General features: G+C 50.0%; 1 protein-coding gene across 2 annotated transcripts in view; it reads right to left on the reverse strand.

Moving 5' to 3' along the window:
• Positions 1-1236: 1236 nt before the first annotated feature.
• LOC147101937 (lipocalin-like) overlaps positions 1237-20710 on the reverse strand; it is a 41901-nt gene continuing 22427 nt past the window's right edge. The window contains exons 4-8 of one of the 2 annotated variants that reach the window (XM_085965953.1): positions 17936-18049; positions 17753-17854; positions 6120-6157; positions 4389-4458; positions 1237-1478 (exon numbers count right to left, since the gene is read on the reverse strand). In XM_085965953.1, coding sequence (XP_085822079.1) covers positions 1468-1478; positions 4389-4458; positions 6120-6157; positions 17753-17854; positions 17936-18049 — 335 coding nt within the window. In that variant the 3' untranslated portion in view covers positions 1237-1467. The remainder of the gene's footprint in view (positions 1479-4388; positions 4459-6119; positions 6158-17752; positions 17855-17935; positions 18050-20710) is intronic. The other variant, XM_085965954.1, reaches the window with a different exon arrangement.

The raw sequence follows: 20710 nt of genomic DNA on the forward strand, positions 1-20710 counted from the left end.
ACACACCCCCTCTAGACACACCCCCTCTAGACACACCCCCTCTACACACACCCCCTCTAGACACACCCCCTCTACACACCCCCTCTAGACACACCCCCTCTACACACACCCCCTCTACACACACCCCCTCTACACACACCCCCTCTACACACACCCCCCTCTAGACACACCCCCTCTAGACACACCCCCTCTACACACCCCCTCTAGACACACCCCCTCTAGACACACCCCTCTACACACACCCCCTCTACACAGACCCCCTCTAGACACACCCCCTCTACACAGACCCCCTCTACACACACCCCCTCTAGACACACCCCCTCTACACACCCCCTCTAGACACACCCCCTCTAGACACACCCCCTCTACACACACCCCCTCTAGACACACCCCCTCTACACACCCCCTCTAGACACACCCCCTCTACACACCCCTCTAGACACACCCCCTCTACACACACCCCCTCTACACACACCCCCTCTACACAGACCCCCTCTAGACACACCCCTCTACACAGACCCCCTCTACACAGACCCCCTCTAGACACACCCCCTCTACACAGACCCCCTCTAGACACACCCCCTCTACACACCCCCTCTAGACACACCCCCTCTAGACACACCCCCTCTACACACACCCCCTCTAGACACACCCCCTCTACACACCCCCTCTAGACACACCCCCTCTACACACACCCTCTAGACACACCCCCTCTACACACACCCCCTCTACACACACCCCCTCTACACAGACCCCCTCTAGACACACCCCCCTCTACACAGACCCCCTCTACACACACCCCCTCTACACACACACCCTCTACACGCACCCCCTCTACACACACCCCCTCTACACACACCCCCTCTACACACACACCCTCTACACGCACCCCCTCTACACACACCCCCTCTACACAGACCCCCTCTACACACACACCCTCTACACACCCCCCCTCTACACACATCGCATTACACCGCTGGGTGATCCGTAATATCAGCTTCCCTGCTTTGGAAGAGATCCATTCCTGTTGCTCACTGTATGCACAGGAACAGTATTTAAATGGTAACTGTAGCAGGTCCACCTTACAGCTGAGCCCCATCTCTGGGCCAAATGATAATAAAAGAATTAACTTATAGAACCAAAACAATGTACAAGGACAGGGCCCTGGAATTCCTTGCGGTGGACCAGAACTTTGCACATTCAGCAATCCACATTCTGGAGACTCGAGGCAAATGATTTATTTGATTACGTAGTTTTTATTGATGAATTTGTTTGAGGCATCGTCACAATATTGAGCATGAATATGTGTAAACTCCCTCCCCTCTGCCCGTTGTGTTTAGGATCAGGCCCGTGCGATGTGTGTGATGGGTTGCTTTAAATCATCGCTTCTCATGATTATTTTCAGGATTGTTCTGAACCTTTTCTTCTTTTATTTTCAGCTATACTTTCTTTGGAACAGCCAGCAACTCATCCTCCCCCTGGAAAAGAGAGAAAGATTAGTCACTTCACGGCTCGTTACAGGCCAGTGTCACAGTGCAACAATACATGAAACACAGAGTCGTTTCTCTCTGGCCTGTCCTTCCCGCTGATTCTCAGGGGCGCTCGGTCTCTTTAACGATATTTACCCCACCCCGCAGGAAGGGCACGGACCCTCAGATTTCTGCCTCTATTTCTTCCCTCAAGCACCTGTGGTCTGACTGACTCACTTCAGCCACCAGCACTGCTTTGGTTGGTGACTGTGAGTTCCACTGTGTCCAACCCCATGAAACTGAAGTGGGCCAGGAGATAGAGCTGCTCTCAGCTGTCATGTACCAGGGCTTCAAAGGGTTCAGCTGGGACAGAGATTCAAAGCACACTCCTTCCAGGTGTACCCCGTGCTGCACCCAGTGCTGTAACCAGTGCAGTGCCCAGTGATGTACGCCATGCTGCACCCAGTGCTGTAACCAGTGCAGTGCCCAGTGATGTACCACCGTGCTGCACCCAGTGCTGTAACCAGTGCAGTGCCCAGTGATGTACCCCGGCTGCACCCAGTGCTGTAACCAGTGCAGTGCCCAGTGATGTACCCCGTGCTGCACCCAGTGCTGTAACCAGTGCAGTGCCCAGTGATGTACCCCGTGCTGCACCCAGTGCTGTACCAGTGCAGTGCCCAGTGATGTACCCCGTGCTGCACCCAGTCTGTAACCAGTGCAGTGCCCAGTGATGTACCCCATGCCATACCCAGTGCTGTAACCAGTGCAGTGCCCAGTGATGCACCCAGTGCCATACCCATTTGGGCATAAAAACAAATGAAATTAAAGCTAGTATTAAGTCAAAGGAGGAAGCTTATAAAGTTGCCAGAAAAAAACGGTCAGCCTGAGGATTGGGATATTTTTAGAAATCAGCAAAGGGGGACCAAGAAATTGATAAAGAAAGGGAAAAGGGACTATGAGCACAAACTAGCGAAAAATATAAAAACAAATTGTAAAAGCTTCTATAGGTATGTGAAAAGGAAAAGTCTGGCGAAGGTAAATGTAGGTCCTTTACAGTCAGAGACAGGAGAATTTATAATGGGGAATGAGGAAATGGCAGGGAAATTAAATAAATACTTTGTTTCTGTCTTCACGGAGGAAGACACAAAAAACCTCCCAGAAATACGAGAAAACCAAGGGTGTGGCGAGAATGAGGAACTTAAAGAAATTATTATTTGTAAAAAAACAGTACTAGCAAAAGTAATGGGACTAAAAGTCGATAAATCCCAAGGACCAGATGACCTACATCCTAGGGTTTTGAAAGAGGTGGCCATTGGAATAGTGGACGCATTGGTTGTCATCTTCCAAAATTCTATAGATTCTGGAACGGTTCCTGCAGATTGGAGGATAGCAAATGTAACCCCGCTATTTAAGAAAGGAGGGAGAGAGAAAACGGGGAACTGCAGACCTGTTAGCCTCACATCAGTAGTTGGGAAAATGCTGGAATCTATTATAAAGGATGCAATAACTGGGCACTTAGAAACTAATAGTAAGATTGGGCGGAGTCAACATGGATTTATGAAAGGGAAGTCCTGTTTGACAAACCTATTGGAGTTCTTTGAGGATGTAACTAGTGGAGTAGACAAAGGGGAACCGGTAGATGTGGTGTATCTGGATTTTCAGAAGGCCTTCGATAAGGTCCCACACAAGAGGTTGGTGAACAAAATTAGGGCACATGGAATTGGGGGTAATATACTAGCATGGATTGAGAATTGGTTAACAGACAGAAAACAAAGAGTAGGGATAAACGGGTCTTTTTCAGGATGGCAGGCTGTGACTAGTGCGGTACCGCAAGGATCAGTGCTTGGGCCCCAGCTATTCACAATCTATATCAATGATTTGGATGAGGGGACTAAATGTAACATTTCCAAATTTGCTGATGATACAAAGCTAGGTGGCAGTGCCAGTTGTGAAGAGGATGTGAAGAGGCTTCAAGGGGATCTCGACAGACTCAGTGCGTGGGCAAGAACATGGCAGATGGAATATAATGTGGATAAATGTGAAGTTATCCACTTTGGTAGAAAAAACAGAAAGGCAGAGTATTTCCTAAATGGTGAAAGATTGGGGAATGCAGATGCTCAAAGGGACTTGGGTGTCCTTGTACATGAGTCACTGAAAGTGAATGTGCAGGTGCAGCAAGACATTAGGAAGGCAAATGGTATGTTGGCCTTCATTACATGAGGATTTGAGTACAGGAGTAAAGAAGTCTTACTCCAATTATATAGGGCCTTGGTGAGACCACACCTGGAGTACTGTGTACAATTTTGGTCTCCTTACCTAAGGAAGGATATACTTGCCATAGAGGGAGTGCAACGAAGGTTCACGAGATTGATTCCTGGGTTGGCGGGACTGTCGTACGAGAAGAGATTGAGTAAACTAGGCCTGTATTCTCTTGAATTCAGAAGAATGAGAGGGGATCTCATTGAAGCATACAAAATTATTACAGGGCTTGATAGGGTGGATGCTGGGAGAATGTTTCCCTTGGCTGGGGAGTCTAGGACCAGGGGCCACAGCCTCAGGATAAAGGGTGGGCCATTCAGGACTGAGATGAGAAGAAATTTCTTCACACAGAGGGTGGTGAATCTTTGGAATTCTCTACCCCAGAGGGCTGTGGAGGCTCAGTCATTGGGTATATTCAAAACAGAGATCGATAGATTTCTGACTAGTAAAGGCATCAAGGGATATGGCGAAAGGGCCGGTGAATGGAGTCGAGGCAGAAGATCAGCCATGATCTCATTGAATGGCGGAGCAGGCTCGAAGGGCCGAATGGCCGACTCCTGCTCCTATTTCTTATGTTCTTATACCCAGTGATGCACCCAGTGCCGTACCCAGTGCTGCACGCAGTGCCCTACCCAGTGCTGTAACCAGTGCTGTACCCACCTTCTCTACAAGATGTGTTGGTGAGAGGCCCAAAGACAGACCCTTCCACAGCCCCTGCTCCGAGCATTCTCTGTGCAGAGGGAGGGGGTGGAGAAAACGTATCAATAATCACAGAATGACCATAAACATAATGAAACATTAATTGTCCTGTTAAAGCTTGTCGTGCTTCCTTAATTCAGTTACAAAATATTCACCCAGGAGTTAAAAAGCAGCTGCACTTATAATCAGGGCCCCGACAAACTTCACACAAAAGGTGCAGGAATTCCTGTCAGACTCGAGGGTTAAGGGAACATCCGAAACAAACAAATTCAAACACAAACCAACTATGTGATCTGTTCAGTTACACGTGTAACTGAAATAGTGTTTGTAGCACCGATCCCTGGGACACCCCACTCCGTACATCCCCCCAGCACCGATCCCTGCGACACCCCACTCCGTACATCCCCCCAGCACCGATCCCTGGGACACCCCACTCCGTACATCCCCCCAGCACCGATCCCTGGGACACCCCACTCCGTACATCACCCAGCACCGATCCCTGGGACACCCCACTCCATACATCCCCCCAGCACCGATCCCTGGGACACCCCACTCCGTACGTCCCCCCAGCACTGATCCCTGGGACACCCCACTCAGTACATCCCCCCAGCACCGATCCCTGGGACACCCCACTCCGTACGTCCCCCCAGCACTGATCCCTGGGACACCCCACTCCGTACGTCCCCCCAGCACCGATCCCTGGGACACCCCACTCCATACATCTCCCCCAGCACCGATCCCTGGGACACCCCACTCCGTACATCCCCCCAGCACCGATCCCTGGGACACCCCACTCCGTACGTCCCCCCAGCACCGATCCCTGGGACACCCCACTCCGTACATCTCCCCCAGCACCGATCCCTGGGACACCCCACTCCGTACATCTCCCCAGCACCGATCCCTGGGACACCCCACTCCGTACATCTCCCCAGCACCGATCCCTGGGACACTCCACTCCGTACATCCCCCCAGCACCGATCCCTGGGACACCCCACTCCGTACATCCCCCCAGCACCGATCCCTGGGATACTCCACTCCATACAGCCCCCCAGCACCAATCCCTGGGACACCCCACTCCGTACGTCCCTCCCAGCACTGATCCCTGGGACACCCCACTCCGTGCGTCCCTCCCAGCACTGATCCCTGGGACACCCCACTCCGTACATCATCCAGCACTGATCCCTGGGACACCCCACTCCGTACATCATCCAGCACCGATCCCTGGGACACCCCACTCCGTACATCCCCCCAGCACCGATCCCTGGGACACCCCACTCCGTACATCATCCAGCACCGATCCCTGGGACACCCCACTCCGTACATCATCCAGCACCGATCCCTGGGACACTCCACTCCGTACATCATCCAGCACCGATCCCTGGGACACCCCACTCCGTACATCCCCCCAGCACCGATCCCTGGGACACCCCACTCCATACATCCCCCCAGCACCGATCCCTGGGACACCCCACTCCGTACATCACCCAGCACCAATCCCTGGGACACCCCACTCCGTACGTCCCCCCAGCACCGATCCCTGGGACACCCCACTCCGTACATCCCCCCAGCACCGATCCCTGGGACACCCCACTCCGTACATCCCCCCAGCACCGATCCCTGGGACACTCCGCTCCGTAATGCATTCTGCCATCTCAATCTAATATTTAGGAAGTGAATGAAGGGACGACTCACCTGGAAGTTTGGGGTAGGGTGCCATGTGTCACATAAACCTGTTAGAATGGACACACAATTAGGAGCATGTCTACAAACTCAATCCAACATCAACACTTCATAATGGTCACTGTAACCCAGGGGGCGATGGGAGGGTCTGGGATGATAAAGGCCTGAAATACCTTCCTCATCCTGACTACAGTGTAACAATCGGATCTCGATGATTCCACATCACATAACTAGCAGATCAACTGATTTCAAATGCTTCCTCTTCTCTCTGTCTCTCTTCCTCTTTTTATCTCTCTCCCTCCTTTTATTTATCTTTTCTCTCTCTCTGTTTCAATTTGAAATTGATTATAAATATGTTATGTAGAACAGCAGCACAGTGGGCAGGCTGTGTAGAGCAGGTGAGGTAGCCTCGTGTCTGCTGCTGCATTCTACAATCTGAGTGAGTGAGTAAATCCCATTCTCATCAGAAATCCAATTAATCAATCTGCCCATTTCTGTACCTCTATATATAACAGAGTGTGTAAAAGGCTTCAATCTAATCGAAGAGTTTGGGCTGTCAATATAGAGAGTAACAGATACCCTGGAGTGAGTTACAGGCTAGAATGTAATCGAGGGCTTCAGGTGGTTTACATATAGAATAACAGATACCCGGGAGATAGTTACAGGCTGGGATCTAATCAAGTGCTTCAGTGGGTTTATATAAAGAATAACAGATACCCTGAGTGAGTTACAGGCTGGAATCTAATCGAGAGGTTCGGGGGGTTTATATATAGAATAACAGACTCCCGCGAGTGAGTTACAGGCTGGAATCTAATCGAGGGGTTTATATGAAGAGTAAATGATTCACAGTCGTGAAATACAGGCTGGAATCTAATCAAGGGGTTTGGTTGGTTTGTATATAGAATAACAGACACCTGGGAGTTAGTTACAGGCTGAAATCCAATCAAGGTGTTCCCGGGATTTATGTATAAAATAACAGATATTCGGGAGTTAGTTAAAGGCTGGAACCCAGTTAAGGGGTTCGGGTGGTTTATATATAGAAGAACAGATACCTGGGAGGGAGTTGCAGGCTTGAATCTGCCTGAGGGATTCGGGTAATTAATAAGAAGGAAAGAAAGACTTGCATTTGTATAGCGCCTTTCACAACCACTGTACATCCCAAAGTGCTTTATAGCCAATAAGTACTTTTGAAGTGTAGTCACTGTTGTAATGTGGGAAATATACAGAATAACAGATACCCAGGGATGAGATACCAGCAGGAATCTAATTGAGGGGTTTGGATGGTTTGTATATAGAATAACAGATACCCGGGAGTGAGTTACAACTCGAATCCAATCAAGGAGTTCCGAGGATTTATGTATAAATTGACAGATAACCGGGAGTTAGTTAAAGGCTGGAATACAATGAAGAGATTTGGGTGGAAAAGATAGAATAATAGATACCCGTGAGTGAGATATAGGGTGGAATCTAATTGAGGGGTTCGGGTAGTTAATATATAGATTAACAGATACCTGGGAGTGAGATACCGGCAAGAATCTAATCGAGGGCTTCGGGGGATTTATATATAGAATAAGAGATACACGGGCTTCCGCTCGCTTGTCATTTTAATTCTCCGGACCACTCCTGCTTTGACCTCAGCCTCTTACACTGTTCCAGTGAAGCTCAACACAAACTCAAGGAATAGCACCTCATATTTCGATTAGGCACTTTAGAAACATAGAAAAATAGGAGCAAGAGTCGGCCATTCGGCCCTTCGAGCCTGCTCCGCCATTCAATATGATCATGGCTGATCCTCTATCTCAAAACCATATTCCCGTTCTCTCCCCATACCCCTTGATGCCTTTTGTGTCTAGAAATCTATCTATCTCCTTCTTAAATATATTCAGTGACTTGGCCTCCACAGCCTTCTGTGGTAGAAAATTCCACAGGTTCACCACCTTCTGAGTGAAGAAATTTCTCCTCATCTCAGTCCTAAATGTTCTACGTATCCTGAGACTGTGACCCCTTGTTCTAGACCTCCCAGCCAGGGGAAACATCCTCCCTGCATCCAGTCTGTCTAGCCCTGTCAGAATTTTAAACATTTCAATGAGATCCATGAAATAACACTGGCGAGCAAAATAAAGGAAAATCCTAAAGTGTTTTATAAGTATATTAAGGGCAAGAGGATAACTAGGGAACGAGTAGGGCCCATTAGGGACCAAAGTGGCAAACTGTCTGTAGAGCCAGAAGATGTAGGTGGGGTTTTAAATGAATTTTTTGCATCTGTGTTCACTATGGAGAAGGATGATGTGGGCATAGAAATTGGGCAGGGGGACTGTGATATACTTGAACATATTAGCATCGAGAGGGAGGAGGTATTAGCGGTTTTAGCAGGCTTAAAAGTGGATAAATCCTCAGGCCCGGACGAGATGTATCCCAGGCTGCAGTGTGAGGCAAAGGAGGAGATTGCAGGGGCTCTGACACAAATTTTCAGAACCTCTCTGGCCACAGGGGATGTGCCAGAGGACTGGAGAACAGCTAACGTAGTACCATTATTCAAGAAGGGTAGTAGGGATAAACCAGGGAATTACAGGCCAGTGAGCCTAACATCAGTGGTTGGGAAATTACTGGAAAAAATTCTGAGGGGCAGAATTAGTCTCCACTTGGAGAGGCAAGGATTAATTAGGGATAGCCAGCATGGCTTTGTCAAGGGAAGATCATGCCTGACAAATTTGATTGCATTTTTTGAGGGGGGGGGCTAGGTGCGTGGATGAGGGTAGTGCAGTGGATGTGGTTTACATGGATTTCAGTAAGGCTTTCGATAAAGTCCCGCACAGGAAACTGGTCAAGAAGGTAAGAGCCCATGGGATCCAGGGTGCCTTGGCACATTGGATCCAAAACTGGCTTAGTGGCAGAAGGCAGAGGGTGATGGTCGAAGGTTGTTTTTGTGACTGGAAGCCTGTGTCCAGTGGGGTACCGCCGGAACGGTGCTGGGTCCCTTGCTGTTTGTGGTCTACATTAATGATTTGGATGTGAATGTAAAAGGTATGATCAGTAAGTTCGCAGATGACACGAAAATTGGTGGGGTGGTAAATAGCGAGGAGGGAAGCCTAAGGCTACAGGACGATATAGATGTTTTGGTCAGATGGGCGGAACAGTGGCAAATGGAATTTAACCCTGAAAAGTGTGAGGTGATGCATTTTGGAGGGACTAACAAGGCAAGGGAATACACAATGAGTAGTAAGACCCTAGGAAAGACAGAGGATCAGAGGGACCTTGGTGTGCATGTACATAGATCCCTGAAGGCAGCAGAACAGGTGGATAAGGTGGTTAAAAAGGCATATGGGATACTTGCCTTCATTAGCCGAGGCATAGAATATAAGAGCAGGGAGGATATGATGGAGCTGTACAAAACGCTGGTAAGGCCACAGTTGGAGAACTGTGTGCAGTTCTGGTCGCCTCACTATAGGAAGGATGTGATTGCCTTGGAGAGGGTGCAGAGGAGATTTACCAGGATGTTACCTGGGCTGGAGCGCTTCAGCTGTGAAGAAAGACTGGACAGGCTGGGTTTGTTTTCCTTGGAGCAGAGAAGGCTGAGGGGGGACCTGATTGAAGTGTACAAAATTATGAGGGGCATAGATAGGGTAGATAGAAAGGAACTTTTCCCTAGTAGAGGGGTCAATAACAAGGGGGCATAGATTCAAGGTAAGGGGTAGGAGGTTTAGAGGGGATTTGAGAAAAAACTTTTTCACCCAGAGGGTGGTTGGAATCTGGAACTCACTGCCTGAAAGGGTGGTAGAGGCAGGAACCCTCACAACATTCAAGAAGCATTTGGATGAGCACTTGAAATGCCATAGCATACAAGGCTACGGACCAAATGCTGGAAAATGGGATTAGATTAGACAGGGCTTGATGGCCGGCGCGGACGCGATGGGCCGAAGGGCCTCTTTCTATGCTGTATAACTCTGACTCTATGACTCATTCTTCTAAACTCTAGTGAATGCAGGCCTAGTCGACCCAATCTCTCCTCATACGACAGCCTTCCGGACACAACACTGAGTTAAAAAATTTCCGATCATAACCTCTGCCCCCATTTATTCGGATGGCAGCTGTTGCTGATGATTCTGCCATTGCCATTTACACCTCCTTTAGACCCATCTTTTGTTTCTTTACTTGCCCCAGTACCATCACCTTTCACCTTGCGCCATCCACCGTTTTGCCATTAAATGTCTCCTGCCTTCCACCCTTTTGTCCTTTCCTCCCCTCCTCCTTGTACTCTGTACTTGCTTAACCTGTTCCAGGTGTTGCCTGACCTCCTGAGTATTTCCAGCATTTTCTGTTTTTTATTATTAAGAGATACATGCGAGTGAGTTACAGGCTGGAATCTAATCGAGGGGATCGTTGGGGGGTGGCGGGGTTTATATATCGAGTAACGGGTACCCAGGAGTGAATATACTCTTTGATTCAGCATCCACTGCCCTTTGGGGTAGAGAATTCCAAAGATTCACAACCCTCTGAGTGAAGAAATTTCTCCTCATCTCAGTCTTAAATGACCGACCCCTTATCCTGAGACTATGTCCCCTAGTTCTAGACTCTCCAGCCAGGGGGAAACAACCTCTCAGCATCTACCCTGTCAATCCCCCTCAGAATCTTGTATGTTTCAATGAGATCGCCTCTCACCCTTCTAAACTCCAGAGAGTATCGGCCCATTCTACACGATCGCTCCTCATAGGACAACCCAGGAATCAGTCTAGTGAACCTTCGTTGCACTGCCTCTAAGGCAAGTATATCCTTCCTCAGATAAGGAGACCAGAACTGTGCACAGTACTCCCGGTGTGGTCTCACCAAGGCCCTGTACAATTGTAGCAAGACTTCCTCACTCTTATACTCCAACCCCCTTACAATAAAGGCCAACATGCCATTTGCCTTCCTAATTGCTTGCTGTATCCCCACGCTAACTCTCTGTGTTTCCTGTACGAGGACACCCAAATCTCTCTGAACACCAACATTTAATAGTTTCTCCCCATTGAAAAATATTCTGTTTCTCTATTCTTCCGACCAAAGTGAATAACCTCACATTTCCCCACATTATACTCCATCTGCCACCTTATTGCCCACTCACTTAACCTGTCTCTATCCCTTTGCAGGTTCTTTGTGTTCTCCTCACAGCTTACTTTCCCACCTAGCTTTGTATCGTCAGCCAACTTGGATACATTGCACTCAGTCCCTTCATCTAAGTCATTAATATAAATTGTATCTAGCTGAGGCCCAAACACTGATTCTTGCAGCACCCCACTAGTTACAGCCTGCCAATCGGAAAATGACCCATTTATCCCAACTCTCTGTTTTCTGTCTGTTAATCAGTCCTCCATCCATGCTAATATATTACCCCAACCCCATCCTGCATAACAACCTTTTATGTGGCACCTTTTAGAATGGCTGTTGGAAATCTAAATATACTACATCCACTGGTTCCCCTTTATCTACCTTGCTAGTTACATCCTCAAAAAACTCCAATAAATTTGTTAAACATGATTTCCCTTTCATAAAACCATGTTGACTCTGCCTAATCATATTATGGTTTTCTAAAGGCCCTGTTACCACTTCCATAATAATGGATTTCAGCATTTTCCCAACAACTGATATCAGGCTAACTGGTCTGTTGTTCCCTGTTTTCGCTCTCCTTTCTTGAATAGCAGGGTTACATTTGCTACCCTCCAATCTGCTTGGACCGTTCTAGAATCTAGGGAATTTTGGAAGATCACAACCAATGCATCCACTATCTCTGCAGTCGTAGAAACATAGAAGATAGGAGCAGGAGTAGGCCATTCGGCCCCTCGAGCCTGCTCCGCTATTTAATGAGATCATGGCTGATCATCCAAATTCAGTGCCCTGTCCCTGCCTTCTCCCCATATCCCTTGATCCCTTTAGCCTTAAGAAATATATCTAACTCCTTCTTGAATATATTTAATGAATTGGCCTCAACTGCCTTCTGTGGTAGAGAATTCCATAGGTTCACCACTCTATGGGTGAAGAAATTCCTCCTCATCTCAGTCCTAAATGGCTTACCCCTTATCCTTAGACTGTGACCCCTGATTCTGGACTCCCCCGCCATCTGGAACATCCTTCTTGCATCTCGTCTGTCTAGTCCTGTTAGAATTTTATAAGTTTCAATGAGATCCCCTCTCATTCTTCTACACTCCAGCGAGTATAAGCCCAATTGACCCAATCTCTCCTCAAACGTCATTCCTGCCATCCCAGGTATCAGTCTGGTGAATCTTCGCTGCACTCCCTCCATGGCAAGAACATCCTTCCTTAGATAAGGTGACCAAAACTGCACACAATACTCAAGGTGTGGTCTCACCAAGGCCCTGTACAACTGCAGCAAGACATCCTTACTCCTGTACTCGAATCCTCTCGCTATGAAGGCCAACATACCATTTGACTTCTTAACCACCTGCTGCACCTGCATGTTTACCTTCAGCGACTGGTGCACAAGGCCACCCAGGTCTTGTTGCACTTCCCCTTCTCCCGATCTATTGCCATTCAGATAATAATCTGCCTTCCTGTTTTTGCCACCAAAGTGGATAACCTCGCATTTATCCACATTATACTGCATCTGCCATGCATCTGCCCAATCACCCAACCTGTCCAAATCATACTGGAGTTTCTCTGCATCCTCCTCACTGCACACACACCCACCCAGCTTTGGGTCGTCTGCAAACTTGGAGATATTACATCTAGTTCACTCGTCTAAATCATTAATATATATTGTGAATAGCTGAGGTCCTAGCACCGATCCCTGCGGTACCCCATTAGTCACTGCCTGCCACTCGGAAAAAGACCCGTTTATTCCAACTCTTTATTTCCTGTCTGCCAACCAGTTCTCTATCCAAGTCAGTACCTTGCCCCCAATCCCATGTGCTTTAACTTTGCACGCTAATCTCTTATGCGGGACCTTATCGAAAGCCTTCTGAAAGTCCAAATACACCCCATCCACAGTCACCTCTTTTAGAACTCTAGGCTATAGGCCATCAGGTCCAGGGGATTTGTCGGCCTTTAGTCCCATTAGTTGCTCAAGTACTTTTTCTCTACTGATCTCTACTCTACTGGCATTTTTATTTCTCAGTGGAATGTATATTTGTTGAGAATTTTGAAATATTTCTTTAAATGTTTTTCGCTGCTTATCTACCGCCATATCTTTTAATCTAATTTCACAATCTGCCTTAGCCAACTAGCCCCTCATAACTATGTCATTGGCATTATTTAAGTTTAAGACTCTAGTTTCAGACTTAAGTATGTCACTCTTAAACTCAATGTGAAATTCTATGATATGATCACTCTTCCATAAAGGATCCTTTAATAAATATTATTAATTAACCCTGTTCCATTACACAATACAAGATCTAACATAACCTGTTCCCTGCTTGGTTCCACAATGTATTCTAGAAAACTGTCTCAAATGCATTCCATGAGCTTGTCCTCCAGACTACCTTTGCCAATTTGATTTGCCCAATCTGTATGAAGATTAAAGTCCCCCACGATTATTGCATTACCTTTGTTACAAGCTCCTATTATTTTTTGATAAATCCTCTGTCCAACGGCATAGCTACTGTTAGGGGGCCGGTATACTACACCCACCAGTGTTTTTTGCCCCTTGTTATTCCTTATCTCCACCCATACTGATTCTACTTCCTGATCTTCTGAGCCAATATCCTTTCTCACTACTGTCCCTATGCCATCCATTATTATCGGGGCTACGTCCCCCCCTACCTCCTTTTCCATTCTGTCTGTCTTTTTGGAATGTCAAGTACCCTGGAATATTTAGTTCCCAACATTGGTCACCTTGCAACCACATCTCTGTAATGGCTATTAGATCAAACCCATTTATCTCTATTTGTGCCACTATCTTGTTATGAATGCTTCATGCATTCAGATAAAGAGCCTTTAATTTTAACTTTTTACCTGCTTTCACCTTATTAGCTGATACACTTTTACTGTAAAACTCTCTGTCCCTTCCTGTCACAATCTGCTTCTCTTTACTCAAATCGCTACACTGCTCTATTGCCAAGACTTTTCTGTTTAGATTTCTAAATTTCCCCTCACTGACCCCTCCCCCCCCTTTTTAGTTTAAAGCCCTATCTACAGCCCTAATTATGCGATTCGCCACGACACTGGCCCCAGCCCGGTTTAAGTGGCGCTCGCCCCAATGGAAGGAACAGCTCCCTCTTTCCCGAGTACTGGCGCCAGTGCCCTGAGAATCAAAACCCCTTCCTCCCACAACACTCTTTGAGCCATGCATTTAACTCTCTGCTTGTCCCAATGCCAATTTGTGCGTGGCTCAGGTAACAATCCAGAGATTATTACTTTTGAGGTTCTGCATTTTAATTTGGATCCTAGCCCATCAAACTCTCTCAGCAGAATCTCATTCCTAGTTCTACCTATGTTGTTGGTTTCTACATGGACCATGACAACTGGATCCTCCCCACTCCCACTCCAAACTCTTCTCCAACTGCAAGGAAATATACTTAAACCTAGCACCGGGCAGGCAACACAATCTTCGGAACTCCCGGTCGTGGCTGCACAGAATAGAATTTATCCCCCTGACTATACTGTCCCCTCCCACAACTACATTCCCTTTCACTCCCCCCACTTCAATGCCCTCCTGTACCACGGTGCCGTGGTCAGTTTGCTCATCCACCCTGCAGACTTTGCCCTCATTCACACAGGCAGCAAGAACCTCGTACCTGTTGGATAAGGGCAAAGGACAAGGCTCCTCCAGGGTCCCCTTACCTGCCTGAGTCGCAGTCACACCTTCCTGTCCCTGACCACTAACCAGACTTGTGCCACTACCTAACCTAAAGGGTGTGACTGCCTCGTGGATCAAAGTGTTCTGGTAACTCTCCCCCTCCCTGATGCCCCGCAATGTCAGCACCTCGGACTCCAGCTCAAAAACTCTGAGCTGAAGTTTCTCAAGATGCAGGCACTTGCTGCAAACGTGATCATCTGGGATCGCGATTCTCTCCACAAACTCCCACATGGTGCAGTTGACTCGAATCCAATCAAGGAGTTCCCGGGATTTACGTATAAAATAACAGATAATCGGGAGTTGGTTAAAGGCTGGAATCTAATCGAGGGGTTTGTGTGGTCAATATATAGAATTAAGTATTGGGGGTGATTCCTGCAGTCTTCCACTACATCAGGCGGGAATGCAGTGGAAGTTGCTGTGAATTTGGCCATATCCCAGATACTCGTGGCCTGGGCTGCGTTACTGTATTGTGGTGGGGCCTTGTTTCACACATAGCCTTTGCCTGCCCCAAACACAGCTCCCTGTTCAGAGGAGGCCTGGTCTGGGGGAGGGCATTCCCAGCATGGGTGTTTCCTTGGACCCAGCCTGGGATCCAGCAGCTCACCCAGTAGTCAATTGAAAGGAGGCTCAGTGGGTACCTGGTCGGCGGAGGGACTAATAAAGACTCCAGGCCCGGCCCTTGGTCTGGGGTCAGGCCCGGATCTCGGCTTGGGGTCAGGCCCATGTCTCGGCCTGGGGTCAGGCCTGGGTCTAGCTCTGGGGTCAGGCCAGGGTCGCGGTCTGGGGGCAGGCCCGGGTCTCGGGCTGGGGTCAGGCCCGGGTCTCGCTCTGGGGTCATGCCCGGGTCTCGCTCTGGGGTCAGGCCCGGGTCTCGGCCTGGGGTCAGGCCAGGGTCGTGGTCTAGGGTCAGGCCCGGGTCTCGGCCTGGGGTCAGGCCTGGGTCTCGGTCTGGGGACAGGCCCGGGTCTCGGCCTGGGGTCAGGCCCGGGTCTCGGTCTGGGGTCAGGCCCGGGTCTCGGGCTGGGGTCAGGCCCGGGTCTCGGTTGGGGGTCAGGCCCGGGTCTCGGCCTGGGGTCAGGCCCGGGTCTCGGCCTGGGGTCAGGCCCGGGTCTCGGCCTGGGGTCAGGCCCGGGTCTCGGTCTGGGGTCAGGCCCGGGTCTCGGTCTGGGGTCAGGCCCGGGTCTCGGCCTGGGGTCAGGCCCGGGTCTCGCTCTGGGGTCAGGCCTGGGTCTCGCTCTGGGGTCAGGTCCGGGTCTCGGGCACGGGTCAGGGCCAGGTCTCGGTGGGGGTCAGGCCCGGGTCTCGATCTGGGGTCAGGCCCGGTTCTCGGTCTGGGATCAGGCCCGGGTCTCGGTCTGGGGTCAGGCCCGGGTCTCGCTCTGGGGTCAGGCCCGGGTCTCGGTTTGGGGTCAGGCCCGGGTCTCGGTCTGAGGTCAGGCCCGGTTCGCGGTCTGGGGTCAGGCCCGGGTCTCGGTCTGGGGTCAGGCCCGGGTCTCGGAATGGGGTCAGGCCCGGGTCTCACTCTGGGGTCAGGCCTGGGTCTCGGCCTGGGGTCAGGCCCGGGTCTCACTCTGGGGTCAGGCCCGGGTCTCGGTCTGGGGTCAGGCCCGGGTCTGGGTCTGGGATCAGGCCAGGGTCGTGGTCTGGGGTCAGATCCGGTTCTTGCTCTGTGGTCAGGCCCGGGTCTCGGCCTGGGGTCAGGCCTGGGTCTTGGTCTGGGTCAGGGCTGGATCTCGGTGGGGGTCAGGCCCGGGTATCACTCTGGGGTCAGGCCTGGGTCTCGGTCTGGGGTCAGGCCTGGGTCTCGGTCGGGGTCAGGCCTGGGTCTAGCTCTGGGGCCAGGCCAGGGTCGCGGTCTGGGGTCAGGCCCGGGTCTCGGTCTGGGGTCAGGCCCGGGTCTCGGTCTGGGGTCAGGCCCGGGTCTCGCTCTGGGGTCAGGCCAGGGTCACGGTCTGGGGTCAGGCCCGGGTCTCGATCTGGGGTCAGGCCCGGGTCTCGGTCTGGGGTCAGGCCCGGGTCTCGCTCTGGGGTCGGGCCAGGGTCGCGGTCTGGGGTCAGGCCCGGGTCTCGATCTGTGGTCAGGTACGGGTCTCGGTCTGGGGTCAGGCCAGGGTTGTGGTCTGGGGTCAGGCCCGGGTCTAGGCCTGGGGTCAGGCCCGTGTCTCGGTCTGGGGTCAGGCCCGGGTGTCGGCCTGGGGTCAGGCCCGGGTCTCGGCCTGGGGTCAGGCCCGGGTCTCGGCCTGGGGTCAGGCCAGGGTTGTGGTCTGGGGTCAGCCCCGGGTCTTAGCCTGGGGTCAGGCCCGGGAAGTGAACCCCTGAAGCAGAAGCGGGAAGAGTTCAGGGATTGCTCCCCTTTATAAGGGCTCTGTATCCAAGCACTGCCAGGCCTGGGGATGTTGGGGCCTGTTGAAGCAGTGGGTCTCCGCCACAATACCAATCCCTCTGCTACATGTGCCCATTGACGGACAGTGGGAAGATTTAAAAGAGGGAACCCCCACTCGAGCCCAGCAAGGTTGGCAGGGTGGGCAGAAGCTCCTGGGTGGTCCCATGCTTGTTCTTATGTTGGGATCAACGGCCCAGACATTCGGACTCCACATCTTCAGCTTGCCCCTGTGAGCAATTTGCAAAATCCTGTCTGAAGGGAAATGTTAGCTCTCGTTCCTCAGGCTCCACATCTTCTACAGAAACCTAATGTCCTTCTGTTGTATCTCCACATGAACTTATCTTTACCATAACCTTCGACCTGTCTAAACTCTACGCTGCAACCCTTCACCTTCCACCATCCCCAAACCCTTTGTCTGTGTCTTTCTCTGATTGAGAACATTGTTGGACCCTTAGGGGCTCGTGGTGTGCGTACCTGTTTCGGACAGAAATGCGACCGTGGTCGCTGGGATTCCTTGTTCCAATGTAAACTCTTTAAACTGTTCAATGATTTCCTTCCTCAGCTTCCGTGTCCTTCCTGTGAGATGAGCATTTAGTTATAGTACAGAAATAAACCTTAGAAAGTGGTGTGTGAAAGAGGTGATGCAGAATCTCTTACCGTACAGGACCACTGACGACAGCTTGATACCCGCCATCCGGCTATCGTAGATTACAATAGCATATTCGTGGTAGTTGATGCGAACCACTCGAATATCAACCTCGCCAGGGTAGCCTGCAAAACAAACACATTGGCTGTTCAATCACTCCTCTCTGCCCAGGAACTCCCCATTCTGCTGAGGGTGAGGATACGTCAGGCAGAAAGGGGGGTGCCCGAGTCAAGACTCAAGTGAAATACCGGTCAATTTGACCCTCCCTTTGTGTTGGGAGGGTCTCAGGTCTGACAGAGAGCCACCTCCCCCCATGGACAAGGCAAAGATTGAGGGAAACGGCATCAGGAGTCAATGGGCATTCAACATCACAACTCACCCTGTGACTGATACAAATCTACACAGCAAGATGGGCAATACACCACACAACACAGGGGTAACTGCAAACAGTCACTGCAAACACTGACTGATTACAACCCATTCAAGGGATGGTCTACCCCTCCCACAACAGATCAAATATCCCCCACTGCACTAGCTCATCCTCAACTTTGGCCCCAGGTACAGCACGGGTTGGGTACAGAGTAAAGCTCCCTCTACACTGTTCCATCAAACACTCCCAGGGCAGGTACAGCACAGGTTAGATACAGAGTAAAGCTCCCTCTACACTGTTCCATCAAACACTCCCAGGGCAGGTACAGCACGGGTTAGATACAGAGTAAAGCTTCCTCTACACTGTCCCATCAAACACTCCCAGGGCAGGTACAGCACGGGTTAGATATAGAGTAAAGCTCCCTCTACACTGTCCCATCAAACACTCCCAGGGCAGGTGCAGCACGGGTTAGATACAGAGAAAAGCTCCCTCTACACTGCCCCATCAAACACTCCCAGGGCAGGTACAGCACGGGTTAGATACAGAGTAAAGCACACTCTGCACTGTCCCATCAAACACTCCCAGGGCTGGTGCAGCACGGGTTAGATACAGAGTAAAACTCCCTCTACATTGTCTCATCAAACACTCCCAGGTCAGGTACAGCACGGGTTAGATACAGAGTAAAGCTCCCTCTACACTGTCCTATCAAACATTCCCAGGGCAGGTACAGTATGGGTTAGACACAGAGTAAAGCTCCCTCTGCACTGTCCCATCAAACGCTCCCAGGGCAGGTACAGCACAGGTTAGATACAGAGTAAAGCTCCCTCTACATATCAAAGTTTGCAGATGATACTAAGATGGGAGGGAAAGTAGTGAGTGAGGAGGACATAAAAAACCTGCAAGGGGACATAGACAGGCTAAGTAAGTGGGCAGAGATTTGGCAGATGGAATACAATACTGGAAAGTGTGAGGTTATGCACTTTGGCAGGAAAAATCATAGAGCAAGTTATTATCTTAATGGCAAGAAACTGGAAAGTACTGAAGTACAAAGGGATCTGGGGGTCCTGGTGTACGAAACTCAAAAGGTTAGTATGCAGGTGCAGCAAGTGATTAAGAAGGCCAATGGAATGTTGGCTTTCATTGCTAGGGGGATAGAATATAAAAATAGGGAGGTATTGCTTCAGTTGTACAAGGTATTGGTGAGACCGCACCTGGAATACTGCGTACAGTTTTGGTGTCCATACTTAAGAAAGGACATACTTGCTCTCGAGTCAGTACAAAGAAGGTTCACTCGGTTAATCCCGGGGATGAGGGGATGGACATATGAGGAGAGGTTGAGTAGATTGGGACTCTACTCATTGGAGTTCAGAAGAATGAGAGGCGATCTTATTGAAACATATAAGATTGTGAAGGGATTGGATCGGGTGGATGCGGGGAGGATGTTCCCGATGATGGGTGAAACTAGAACTAGGGGGCATAGTCTTAGAATAAGGGGCTGCTCTTTCAAAACTGAGATGAGGAGGAACTACTTCACTCAGAGGGTGGTAGGTCCGTGGAATATGCTGCCCCAAAAAGCTGTAGAAGCTACATCATTACATAAATTTAAAACAGAAATAGACAGTTTCCTAGAAGTAAAGGGAATTAAGGGTTACGGGGACCGGGCAGGAATTTGGACATGAGTCTAGGTTCGGATCGGTCATGGCCCTGTGGGTAGCGGAGCAGGCCCAGGGGCCGTGTAGCCTGATCCTGCTCCTATTTCGTGTGTCTAATTCTGTTAGATTCAGGAGATGGTTCTGTGATAGTAGATTGGCGGTTAGGATCAGATCAGCCATGATCTTATTGAATGGCGGAGCAGGCTCGAGGGGCCGATTGGCCTACTCCTGCTCCTATTTCTTATGTTCTTATGTACACTGTCCCATCAAACACTCTCAGGGCAGGTACAGCAGGGGTTAGATACAGAGTAAAGCTCCCTCTACACTGTCCCATCAAACACTCTCAGGGCAGGTACAGCAGGGGTTAGATACAGAGTAAAGCTCCCTCTACACTGTCCCATCAAACACTCCCAGGGCAGGTACAGCAGGGGTTAGATACAGAGTAAAGCTCCCTCTACACTGTCCCATCAAACACTCCCAGGGCAGATAGAGCACGGGTTAGATACAGAGTAAAGCTCCCTCTACACTGTCCCATCAAACAGCTGTTGAGGCTACAATTCTGAAGCTGGAGCTTGCTTCAGACGCTGTATCTAACCTGTGTTGTACTGCCCTGGGAGTGTTTGCTGGGTTGGTGTAGCGGGAGCTTTACTCTGCATCTAACCCGTGCTGTACCTGTCCTGGGAGTGTATGATGTGACAATGAAGAAGGAGCTTTACTCCGTATATAACCTGCACTGTACCTGCCCTGGGAGTGTTTAATGGGAT

The sequence above is a fragment of the Somniosus microcephalus genome, chromosome 23, assembly GCF_052327205.1.
Source record: "Somniosus microcephalus isolate GS21.2 chromosome 23, FLI_Smic_1.0, whole genome shotgun sequence".
NCBI classification, from domain to species: domain Eukaryota; kingdom Metazoa; phylum Chordata; class Chondrichthyes; order Squaliformes; family Somniosidae; genus Somniosus; species Somniosus microcephalus.